At 39.4% G+C, this 13,248-nt stretch overlaps 1 protein-coding gene across 5 annotated transcripts in view; it reads right to left on the reverse strand.

The window, feature by feature from the left end:
• Nucleotides 1-332: 332 nt before the first annotated feature.
• The window catches only part of AFF1 (AF4/FMR2 family member 1), a 205,772-nt gene continuing 192,856 nt past the window's right edge, over nucleotides 333-13,248 (reverse strand). For 3 of the 5 annotated variants that reach the window (XM_029235700.1, XM_029235701.1, XM_029235703.1), the window contains 5 exons: nucleotides 12,223-12,359; nucleotides 11,550-11,621; nucleotides 10,965-11,105; nucleotides 8,847-9,070; nucleotides 5,567-5,808 (listed from right to left, as the gene is read on the reverse strand). In XM_029235700.1, the coding sequence (XP_029091533.1) occupies nucleotides 5,687-5,808; nucleotides 8,847-9,070; nucleotides 10,965-11,105; nucleotides 11,550-11,621; nucleotides 12,223-12,359 (696 nt within the window). In that variant the 3' untranslated portion in view covers nucleotides 5,567-5,686. Of the gene's footprint in view, nucleotides 5,809-8,846; nucleotides 9,071-10,964; nucleotides 11,106-11,549; nucleotides 11,622-12,222; nucleotides 12,360-13,248 lie in introns of all 5 variants that reach the window. The other 2 variants (XM_029235699.1, XM_029235702.1) reach the window with 2 other exon arrangements.

A 13,248-nucleotide genomic window follows, 5' to 3' on the forward strand; every position in this document is an offset into this window, starting at 1 on the left:
AGTTGTGCCGCACCAGCTTAGTTGCTCGGTGGCATGTGAGATCTCCCCGGACCAGGGCTCGAACCCATGTCCCCTGCATTGGCAGGCGGATTCTTAACCACTGCACCACCAGTGCAGTGATTGAGCTCTTGAAAATAAACTGAACAGAAAGATGAGCTACCCTCTGCCTGCCCCTTTCCCATTTCAACAATAAATACATACTGTGAATAAGGGCAAATTATTCCATGTGAGACTCTCCTTGGCTCTAAGTGGTAATTACATATAGCAATTTTAGGAATTACTTTATTCAAGCAAAGTGAAAGCATGGATTCCACGCCAATGATTTCTCTAAATTTTTATTAATTTTTTTTTTTTTTACAGCTCCATCCTCTTGTGAAAAGTAAAGAATTTGAAGACGAACAAGTCAATTACATGGTTTTTTAAACAGCAATTAATCCTTATTACAGAGAACAATAAACAAAAGATCTGTGGCACGGTATCTTTGGAAAGATCTTTTGCAAATTTTTCTTCTAAAAAAAGAAAACTATAATTCTCACAGATCACGTATGTCTCTTTCAAAGGACTGTACAAGGCAGCTAAATTTTATTCACAAAAGCCCCTAGTTTCAGCTCCATTGCTGAAGTAGATAAAACACACGGAGTCCCCCTTGTCTGTGTTGCACATCTTTCCACTGAGCACATCACTGCTTCCCTATCCTACATACAAAACCATTGTGTGGACTAGATAGCTGGCACATTATTACACAATAATTAAAGAAAAATTCATATTATTTTAGAGACAGACCAGTGATCTTCATTTATCAACTGGACGATTTATTCTTTTTTAAACAATTTTAATAATACCAAGATTTGACTTTCCTCTAAAGTTATAAGAAAGCAAAAAATATATAATATAATATAATATATAATGGTAATAAATTAAAAAAAGGCAACCCTGCTCAGGTATCATCCAAAATATGATCACATTCAGGAGAAGAAAAAAAAAAACCAACACAAGATTTGGGACACACGTGTATAAACACACACACCAACATGAACAGTGTATACTTGGTATCTGAGGAGGGGATGTGCAGTAATTTTAACGATACATGTTGATGGCCTGAACAAAAGGCGAGTACTGCCTTTTGTTCTTAAACAAAAGTTAATTAACAAAAGTTAATACTACCTGTATTCAGCATCACTTAAACATCTACTTGTAAGCAAAGCAAGTTATCTTCCTTAGGTCAGCCACTGCCTGGTCTGACCAGTGCAGCTCGGCCAGCCTCGCTGTCAGTGGTCTTATTTCTTTGTCCTTCCAGGTCGATATAGTAATATCTAGGCTCCCAGGGAGCTTTAAGTTTCCTTCCTGCCGTCTTGGGTAGAGAAATACAGGCACTTCTCTACCCAGCACAGTACCTGTTGATATCCAACACACCGCGAACAGAAAGAATAGAGTGGCTTTCCCCGGGACAACAGGAAATTTACAGCTACCTTAAGAGAGGTGGCAGATGGGTGCTTGTCAACACCTCATAAATACGAACTAAAGAGCATGGCCAGTGGTCACAATTCGTTCTCGGATTTTCGGTGACTGACACAACTGGATTGGATATTTGAGGCGTGTATGGTGGAAATACCACTTGCAATGTTTGAAGGAAAATCCCCAACACCATGTTTGTTATTCTGCCACTCCACCTCCCACAAACAAAATGACAAAAGTATAGGAAAAAAACCTGCATCCACAAATTCGAAGTAGGACCAAAAACAAAAGAGGCAACCACTAGAGCAAGAGAGAAAGGGACCAAGTACCGCTATAATCCTGACACCCCTCCACAACCACAATGAGGAAATCTCTACATCTGTGTTTCTAAAAGAAGGCCAAATATTCTAGCAAGATTTAAATACTGCTAATCAGTGGTAAAGAGTGTAAGAGATGAGGTGGCGAAGTTTTTCACAGATTTTGTGTAGTGTCTGGGCAAACAAATCCTTAAGAGAAAGTAGAATCTGTGTGGGAGGTAGGGAATCAAGCCTTATTTGATTCATTTACCTAAAGATGCACAAGTACACCTCAAACTTCATGAAGCAGAAGAGAAAAAGGTGCAAGACCCACCTAACATCTCTTATAGCCATGGCAAAATGAACACAGCATTATTCCAAAATTAGGTGTGGTCAACAAAGGCACAATAAATATATCCAATTTAGCCAGCCTCTTAGTCTGTGTGTGTGTGTGTATATGTACACACACATTTCCTTTCATATATCAGAGATAAGAGTTTTATTCATTTTGGAGGGCACAATGGTTTCTTTTTGCTTCTAAAAATTACTGAACAGGAATCATAAAAAAAAAAATAGTTAAGCTCCTGATCCTACTAACGTTAATATTTAAGGTACCAATTAAGGCAAGTTTTCAGCCAGAAAGGGGTAGTTTGTTAGCTTCTAAACATCCTGAGATCGGGAATTAAAGGATATAGGACAAGGGAGATAAGTGTGGTCCAATTTGTCTAGGGGAAATAGCTAAACATTTTGGTCAAAACAGATTATAAAATAAAGGTCCTTTTGTTCAAAAAAAAAAAAAAATCAACAGGCTTTTCCCATTCAGTATTGTGATTAAATCACAGCACCAGCTAAGTCATTCTCCTGTTGTAGTTCTGGTCCTGATAATATGCCAGCTGGACCCTCCCACAGCTGGCATATGAAGGACGTTTTCACATTCTTAACCCAGTGTAATTTGGTAAATTTCAGTGAAGTGTTTTATCATTGTTTATCAGGGCCCTTAGTCTAGCTAAAATCTTAAATTCGGTGATTCACATTTTAATTACCTCCAGGAAGGACAGAAACATTCAACGTTTTTTAAAGTAAAACAGTGTTCTTCCATTTCCTAGTAAAGATAGACACACACACACACACACACACACACACACACACACGAAACTGTAGTGCCAAAGGCAAGGTTTTTACACTCCATTTTTACTCAAGATGTTTTGTATTTGTCTCACTGTGAAGTGTGTACTATTACGGTTGTTATAAGAACTTCACATATTCAAAGGCTTGATTTTATAATCTAGTCCTTTCAATTATCTACCTCAGTACAAATTTTGCCTTTGGGAATTTAAGCATGCAGTGGAAAAGTGCAAATGATTTAAAAATGCTTTAGATTTCTATATACAACTGCAACGGCGAAAAGACCTTATGAACCTTAAGGATTCATCAGCCACCCTTTTACATACTCTACTTTAAAAGTAGCCATTAGGAATTCTTTTAGGTAAAATGCATTTTGCAGTAAGAATCAGAAATATTCCATGATCAAAACAGTACAAACTGATCTCTGCAAACTCGTTAGTTTTTTAAGGGAAAAATAAAATCTTAATATAAAGGTCAGGGAAACAAACACACACACAAAGAATAAGGCCACTGAAAAAGCAATTACCTCTTTTAGAAATGGCTGAGAAATTGCCTTGGAAATGTCTTCAGTCAAGGGGACACTGTGGCTCCTGACAAGACACACACGCTCAGCACGGTCTGCATAGATCAGAACCTGTCCTCAAGAACACACTCTTCCAAACTGACAGGTGGCTTGTACTGGGGAGTGATGGGGTGAAGGGAGCAGGAATGGCCAAGGGAGTAAGGGGGAAAAAAGATGTTAAGTAACCACATAAGCCTGCTTCTGGTGTCCTGTCTCCTACATATAAGAGATGGACATACAATGCCACAAGCAGACAACCTACCAGGCAATTCCTGTTCATTTAACAACAGGCTGCTTTTTAAATGAGTAGTTTAAAAAGGACCATGGCTCTCCTTTAGAACATCAGTAAATGAAATCAGTCCATCAAGATCGCACATCAAGTTCTTATGCTCAGATATTACTACTGTTGTAATTCTCTCGCTTTAACCTAAACATGAAGTAACAGACCTCTGTCCTAGCTAGTGATAACCAAAGAACAGGCTGGATACTGTAAGACACTGAAGGAACAGCTTCACACAAACAATTTATATTGTGAAAAATAAGCATCACTCCCATCCGCTACACATCCCTTTTATATAGTTACCAAGAAAGTTCTTACATTCATCATATGGACCTTAGACCTCTTCATTATAAATAAAGATGGTACTCCCTTCTTCACTAATGAACAGGACAATGTCAAACATGCTTGGTAGGAAACAGCTCGTAGAGGGCGGAAATGGGATGAAGGCAGAAAAATAAACCAGTTGTAGCGTTAACACTCACTCCTCAACTGTAACAGATGTGCAAATTCTACTTCTAAAAGGGATAAAAAGAATTGGCTTCTAAAAACACCGCACTCAAAATAATGCTTCCAATAATAACCCTCAAAGTTTCAATGAAAAAAATCTGTGCTTATGGATATGTGGGAATTCTGTTTGGGTTTTTTTCCCCCACTTTAGGTCATTCAAAATAAACTTGGTTTAATGTATAGAATCTGGCAATAACAACTTATGGGAAGGCCACAGTTCCTCTTCAATCTAATCACATCTAGTTGATTGAGAACACTCTGGACTGAAGGCATGTGGTGACTTTTTTTTTTTTTGGAAAGTCTAATAAACCACCCCAAATCTCCACAGCCTCTCAGGGAGTTAATTTCCCCTAGACAATCAAGGGCTCTCCAAGTCTAGTTTTGCTATAAATATAAAGTAATTCGTAGCAGAAAAATATAGCCTCTCTAAGAAGTAGATTTCACTTTTCTTTGTTCGCTGACAAAACTCTGAGTTGGTAGACAACGTGAGTTACCACATAACTGGAGACCACAGATCAGCACCTCAAATTCCAGCTCTACTTAAACAAAAATTAAAAGCACTTCAACCATCTGGTCACGGATAAATGTTGGTTTCCTTCTTCCCCAAAGTAGAAAATGCAGAGTGCAGTCAATGTGACTGCCTTTCTCTGGAGCAGGGGGTGGGAACGGCAGCGCCCGGTCCTCCGTGGTACATGGAGATGGGGATGCAGATGGGGGTGGAGACGGCTTCCCTGTGCACTGTAGCTCCTCTCTCCCCCAGCCCGACGGGGCCACCTTCCAGCACAGTAACGGAGAAATCAGAGCTGGGTTGAACGTGCAGTATCCAGGCAATGGGGGGTCGGGGGGTGGGTTGCCTTCAATTTTATAAATTAGGACAATACCTGGTATTATCAAAGCCACTGTTCAATGGCAGAAAGTGGGGTACAGTGGAGTCCTTCACAACTTATGTTTTATAGATGACCATTAGAATTTATTAAACAAATATTTCCCCCAAAACTTAAAAGAAAAAAAAAAAATCACCCACAAAACCCTACACCACAATTCACTGTTTTTTAAAAAAAAAATTCCTTCTAGGAATGAACTAATGTGGCTACTGAGATGATGTGAATTTGCTTCCAGAGTTGAACTCCTCCTCATTTCATTTGCATCCTGCTGGTTAAAAAAAGACGGAAATGTTTCTAGACCATTCATACGCCCCCTCAGGCTACATTGCACTTCTGTCCTTTAGGAAGGAAAGGCAAGATCATCTCTGAGGCCAGCCTCCTCATTTCTGCTTCTACAAAACCATCCTGTCCAACCAATGATTCCACAGTTCTTGAGTTTCAGTGAACAAATATCCTGGCCATCTCATGGTGCTTCTCTTCTCGAGTTTGGTATCCTGATGAGACAAATGTCTGGACTGTTTTGAGGCTTCCAACGTGCAAAAAAGTTCCCAAGGCATCAGATCAACCTGGGCCTCCATTAAGGTGTTTTGGTTACTTGTTTCAGCCGCTGAAAGCCTTGTCTTGTATAGCGCACCAGGTCCATCAGACTGCTGTCAAGGGCCAGGGTGCACACACCTGTGCCGAGCTGAGCAAAGAATTCTGCAAACAAAGCAAGCCCAACATGTAAACACACGTGCACACACAAAATAAACGCGAAAACATAAAAAGGCAAGGCTCCAGAAACTACATTCCCACAGTATTCTGTACGTCATCTAGCAGAGCAAAAAAAGAAAAAAAACCTCACCATCTACTGTAATGGTTTGCTAGCTCTCCACATCCCTCCACTAGTCTAAAAAGGGAGGAACTAAATTTGTTTCAGAGTTGACTCCCTAATGCCTGGCACAGTGGCTGACAGTGGAAAATACTCAATTTATACTTTTGGATCAATGGACACATGAATGAAAATAAACAAATAAAAATATTCAACATGTTTTAAAAAAAAAAAAGAGCATCATTAGTTTGCTAAGAAAGAAAACAAGGTTTGAAGAGGCTGTGAGGAAAGTAAGTGGCCACAGCCAGCTGGCCGACTTCTTCCCTATAGCCAGGAAAGAGCACGTCAAGGCTTTAATCTGGTATTTACATATAAGCATTTGCTCAGTGGTCACGAGCACTGACACCAAGCAGTTTCTCTAACAGGTGCTTGACCATCTCCTAAACCTTGGATTTCTCCAAGGGCATTCTTCACAAACAAGACCCAAGAATATTTACTAAGCCATATTTCCTATACTGTTGCTAACCATCTTTCTTAACATATACTGAAAACAAGCAATAAACGCAGTATTTTTTTAAGGATTATAAAAGTTATATTTATTCACGATGCTACATTTATTGCATTCCCTTAGAAAAATAGAGGCTATTTATGTACCCAATTTGCCCATATAAAACTTTATACAAATTATGTGTAGCACATAAAGGCCTCTGGTACAGCTAAAATCCTGACACTACAATTTGGGTAATCCTGCTTCAGGGTCTCCAGTTTATCAAGTCTGTCAACAGAAAATAAAAACTGAAACTACAGTCAGTCTTGCTGCTCACACTTAGAAATTATTTTAAATATAATAAAATAAAATTTTCAATTACTCTAAAACCCAAAAAAGTAAACTGGAAGGGGATACATTTTGTTACCAATTTCAATTTAACAGTATGACAAATTCACACCTTATTTTGGCTGGGTCTTTTTTTTTTTAAAAAAAAAATCACCTTAGTTTTGACATTATCTTTCTAAGCTGTGGCTGCTTCAGAAGGTAATTTGTCAAAAATATTTACCAAACAATTTAAATAATATTCCTTTTACAAAATGGTACAATAACACCTTAAGAAACCAGAAAATACTAAATGTCTTTGGCTATGTAACTAAAAGGCCATTCTTCCAAACAGAACAGGGCATATTCACCTCAGAACCAACTACAGAAACAGAAAGCATAACAGAAATATGCACAGAATTTAATGAGAATTTGTCTTCCTTTTTTTCTCATTCTACCCATATAATAAGCAAGGAGAATGCAATTTACATAATCTTCCCAGATGAGACTCAACAGCACTTCAAAGATACCCAAACTTCTGCAAAGGCAAAGTGAATTAAAACAATTACACAACTAAGGGAAGACTAAAGGGACGTTATTTGCAATTTTCTTTTAACTTGTTGGCTTCCTTTTAAGCCTTACAAGTGTAGAAATTATAGCTGATAAAAGTCACAAGCCTCACAAATGGAACTATAATATAAAAATAAATCAAATGAAACATTTATTAATAAATGAAGCCTATTTTATTACTTCAAGTGTTAATGATAAAAAAATTTCCGCACAGCTGTTGCATTTAAAAAAGTGAAACTACATACTATATTTCTAGCTTGGTAAACAGATGAACCTGATGTCTTTGAATGACATAACAATTGAGCATTGTACAGTACATCTTTCTGAAGACCCGTAAATTAGAGAACTACTGGCTTAAAGTTAGTGATTATGAAACAAATAAGTATTCGTAGTTTCAGCTGCTTTTTTCTTCCTCAGCCATCAGGTGCTCCATCCATTTTACATGTCTGGGTTGAAGAATAAATGCAGTATTTTAGGTTATGCTACTTCCCATCTCAAATGTGTTGTGCCTGGGGACAGCCAATGACTCTCCATCTGCATTTGCTTAGCCCTTTTGCTAGCACTTCAGTTCAGGGTGAAATAACGATACCAAAACTTCCAAAGGGGCAACGTGCTAAAGCCACTTCTGATTTAATTTTGCTAAGATCTAGTCACAGAAATCTATCTCCATGCCACAGAGCTCAAGAAAGAATTGTGACAGCATGGAGAAAACGTGAGAAGAGTACACAGCTGCACACTTCCTTTTCTTCAAAACACTGAACAGATGGTGGGAATGTGAGTTGGTGCAGCCACTATGGAAAACAGTATGGAGGTTCCTCAGAAAGCTAAAAATAGAACTACCATATGATCCAGCAATCCCACTCCTGGGCACATATCCGGACAAAACTTTAACTCAAAAAGATACATGCACCCCTATGTTCACAGCAGCACTATTCACAACAGCCATGACATGGAAACAAGCTAAATGTCCATTGACAGGTGAATGGATAAAGATGTGGAACATATATACAATGGAATACTATTCAGCCACGAAAAAGAATGAAATAATGCCATTTGCAGCAACATGGATGGACTTAGAAATTATCATACTAAGTGAAGTAAGGTCAGACAGAGAAAGACAAACACTATATGATATCACTTATATGTGGAATCTAAAATGTGGAACAAAATGGACCTATCTACAAACCAAAACAGACTTGTGGCTGCCAAGGGGTAGGGGAGGCGGGAGAGGGATGGACTGGGAGTTTGGGGTTAGTTGATGCAAACTATTACATATAGAATGGATACACAACAGGGTCCTACTGTATAGCACAGGGAACTATATTCAATATCCTGTGATAAACCATAATGGAAAAGAATATGAAAAAGAATGTATTTATGTGTGTAACTGAATCACTTTGCTGTACAGCAGAAATTAACACAACATTGTAAATCAACTATAATTTTAAAAAAGAAAAAAAAAGGCCAAAACACTGAACAGAAAATACAATGTTATTCCCCTCCCAATCCCCACGGCCCAGTAATAACCACGACAGAGCCATTTACCTTTATTCTTCCTGGTAAGGACCTCAGCCTGTTCCCAAAGATCAAAGGCGGTAAGGACATGGGAAGTAATGGTGACATAGGAAGATGTCATGCTTTGGATGGTGACTGGAGTGCTGATGGTGGCGGGCATCCCCCCGCTCCCCACACTGCCAGCACTTGACTGGGATCCTATGGAGCTGGCTGGAGAAGGCATTGGAGAGAGGGGGGATGGTGTGCCTGTGCTTCTGGAAGGTGGAAGAAAATAGAACTGGTTAGTCACCTGAACTCCCAGATCACAGATCTCCTGTTTCTGGAACTGCAGTCCAAGTCACAAGGCTTTAGCGTGTACTTGCCAAAATGACAATCACTTCTAAAGTCACTTCTACAAGGTCAGAGAGGCACCGCACCCTTCACCTTCAGTATTGCGGAAATTTATTTCATAAAACACAGTGGGATGGGGCCCTCCAAATGGAAAAAGTAACTGGAGAGACGTAAGGTGTACTTCAATGGACATAGAATCAGGTGGGCAAATCTGTATTCCAAGTGTATTTCCCAGGCCCTTTACATATTTTACTCCCTTGCCTGGAATCCCTTCTCTCCCCAACCCCTATTCCAACTTCTCCTAGGAAGACAATACTTCCCCTGAGAAATAGTCCTCATCTCCGATATATTCATTCTCTCATCCACTCAATACACCATCACTGAGCTCCTACTCTGCACGTAGCTCTCCTCCAGACACTGGGGATACAGCACAGCTTCCTTTCTGTCACCACTTGAACTCGTCTCTTTGCATTTATCACACCTCATTATACTTTTCTGTCTATTCCTTTTCCTGCCTCACAAGCACCTCACAGGCAGGGACCATCTCTTCCTAATCTCTGCATTTCTAGCCCTTAGCACAGGAGGTGCTCTGGATAAACACCTGCTGAGCCCATAACTGACTGAACAGAGGGCAGCCCATGAGGAGACTGGGCATCAGGGGACTCACACTGTGCTCTGTGTTCTCCTACTGACTGTCTACCTACACCTGCAAGTTCACAAGTGCCTTGATACGGATCAAACGAGAAACACAAGTGAAGTCACTCAGTCGTTAAAGAAGTGATGGATATGACATGGAAAGATGGGTCAGCAGCAGTGGCCTCATCACATAGTTACATCTGCCCTTGGGCTTCATGAACTCTAATGGATCCTAAGCATCCCCAGCAGAAAGTTCAATTTGAAGAACTAGAGCAGAAGCTCCCCGAGGGCAGCAATTCCTGTCTGCTTTGTTTACTGCTACTTCCCTGCGCCTAAAGCAAGGTTTGGTACAAGGAAGGTGCTAGACAAATGGTGAAGGAGTGATCTAAAATCATGTGACTGACAACCTATTAACTTAGAATAATATCTCAGAGGTAGGAGTCATGAAAATTTTCAGAGGTAAAGAAGTTGCTTCTCAATCAGGACTTTCTTTTTTTAAGAGAGGCCATATGGGAATCTCTTCTTTTGAATGTGCTGGAAATGGGGCAATCTTCTAGGTGATGTTCTTAAAATAGCAAAACCCGTCAGAACTGGGAGCTTTTCAAGGAATACAACTAAATTAAAAAAAAAAAAAATACTAGGCAAGTACCAAAGGGAAGAAAATTCTATCTTCATCTTAAAAACACCCGCGCAAGGACTCTGTTTTTCGACAGCTTATGGAACAAATGAGCAAAAAGTGGGGGGGAAAATTTAGCTAGAGATAGCTGTTTTGATTCTTAATATCCCTGTTACAGACCCTGGAGAAGGGAGGAGGGAACTGGTTCCAGAAAGTTCTTGTTTACTGAAATGCTAAGACAGTGTGCTGCATAGAAGGAGAAAGGACCTTGGCTCTGGTTCCGCTGGCTCCGCCTGTTTTACATTGTTGGGCATATCCAAATATCCTCAAAGCTCTAAACTCTGGACCCTAGATTCTCTGTGGTTATCTTTTTAATTTATGTTGCCCAACCAGCAAACACCCTGATTTCTAACTATTCCTCAAAAAGGTAGAAATGTGCTAATGATTTCAGTTGAATGAGCAAATCAGCACATAGATGTAAACAATTTTTGAAACAAAGTCACAGCAAGAGGTAAAGAAAGAAAGAACTTAATTTTGGAAGCTATTTAAATTAGACTGATCATTACCTTGCAATGCATGGAGAAGGTGCCTGGGCAACTTTGGAAGAAGTCTTGAAGAAGTGTTCATTAAGAGTACGGGAATACTTTATTGCTATATCTTTTTTACAACGAAACATAGCCATGTTCAGAATGGACTGGCAACGCATGCTGTGAACATAAACATAAGTTGAAGTGAAGCATTAGCTCCGATTCATGAGTATCACACTACTACAGAGAGCAAGCCACCTAACCTTTTCCCTAATGTTCACCCTAATGAACATACTGGGTTTTCCTCAGCGACGCGAGAAAGTATATCGAGAATCTCACTGCACTGTTCACACTAACGTCAGAAGTAAATACTGGTGAAACAACACAAATATACAAGGATATAATTTAAGTCACAAGACCAAAGTCATCAGTAAAATGATGGGGTTGTAAAATGGCAGTAGATGCCATTTCATAATAATTAACCATCAGTGGGATTAACCCCTTGACCACACATCCTACCACTTTCTGGTAGTGATTCGCTTTTCATGATCATTTTCACTTTAAGCAAACAGATATGCAAAAGCAGGTGTACTTTGCTATTTAGACAAAGAAAAAAATACACACCATAAAACAGCAAATATTTTCTCCTGTGTTGGTGTTGTGGCATCCGAGAAGGATTTTAATGACATTATGAATCTATAGGAAAATACAAATGTACATCAGGTTAAAAAAAGGCAGTCAGAAAATCCCAGACACAAAGCTATCTTATTATGTTTGTCTTGGTTTTATATTGATTTTTCCTGAAGATGTGAAGACATGACAGCAACGCAGAAGAAAAATGAGGATTTGGAGCAACAATTCAGGCCATTCAGAAAATTAGGCGAGGACATGCCTTTTCTCTGACCTGTCCACCTGCTTGAACCCAAGTAGACTTGTATCCTTACTGAGTCCCCTCCTGAAATGCAGGTAATAAACAAAGACAAGAGCTTCAGCTGAGATGAGAGGGCATCTGATAAGAAAGTAAAACTGGAAAAACCAACCCTCTCCCTGAAGGGTTTGGCATTTCACTGTGCACTTGGCAAAATGATGCAGACCAACCCAGTTGTTCTGCTCTAGCACTTCATCTGGAATACATTTTTAGTTCATGACAAAAAATAAAAAAAGTTTCTGGATCAGTAACTTTTTTAAAGACTCCCCTTTGTTAAGCTGTCTTCAGACCAAAGTTCAAATGGATTAAAGCAATAAAGGTAAGGACAGAGAAGTACTTAAAAGGAAGGCAAAATGAGTCTGCACTTACTTGATGAGGTCTAGGGTTTCTGCATAGATGGAGCAAGCTGACTTGGACGCTGGGCTTTCCAATTCCATGGCAATGCCACACTCAATAAAGGACAAGGCAGCTTCCAGGTACTTAAAAGCCTTCCCAACCTTGTCCGTCTGTGGGCGAAGAACAGGGTCACTGTTAAGCCTAACACGGACTTTTACTTAGTTTCTCACATACATTCTTTACAGAAACTTCCCTCCACTGTCCTAATTTAACTATGGCTAGAGAGAAGTGTGAGAACAAACAAACTCAATATAATAACCAAAGCCCGTCAGCTCTGACCTACTGAGAATTTTCTTTTACTAAAAATTCAGTAGGAAAGAAACAACAATCTTGTAATAAGACTATACTCTCAAAACCTTATTAAAGTACATATTCAAACTAAGGCACTCAGTACATGGTCCCCTTGTTACTAGTGTGCAATTACCCATCATATGATTTTCCTGGCAAAAAGGTTATTCTACACAACTAGAATAATGCAGGCACAGTTTCTTTGTACGATTTGAAGTTTATCTTATAATAAGTAAAAAATGTTATGGTTTACAAGCATCTTAGACTTCATGTCAAACAATAATCTTTTTATGTATTTTAGAGCCCAACAGGTCATCTCCTCTGGGAGCCTGGGTTAAGGGCACAAGGCTATCCCCTGGGCCAACAGGGATAAAATTTCAGAGTCCCTTAACAGGAATGTAGAAATATGAATGCAATCAGATATTGGTGGTCATCTAACCCCGAATACATATTTTGTCACTTACGCTCTTCTCACTTGGTGGAATTCAGCCAACTTGACTGAGACTGTGCCGAGTCTCACTACATATGAGACATCATGTGCAGCACACATTGTAAGAGCAACTGATCAACACGACATTTGCAAGGTTGTAGTTTCTGCTAATGTCTCTACTTTGATATGTTCAAAAAGAATGAATGAAAACCATAAAGGTGCAAGTGGAGTGTAAGGAGATGGTGACACATCAGCAAAGAAAGAAGGTTTGGCAAAGAAAG

Source organism: Monodon monoceros, unplaced genomic scaffold (assembly GCF_005190385.1).
Source record: "Monodon monoceros isolate NGI ecotype Baffin Bay Population unplaced genomic scaffold, NGI_Narwhal_1 Super_Scaffold_20, whole genome shotgun sequence".
Classification (NCBI taxonomy): Eukaryota; Metazoa; Chordata; class Mammalia; order Artiodactyla; family Monodontidae; genus Monodon; species Monodon monoceros.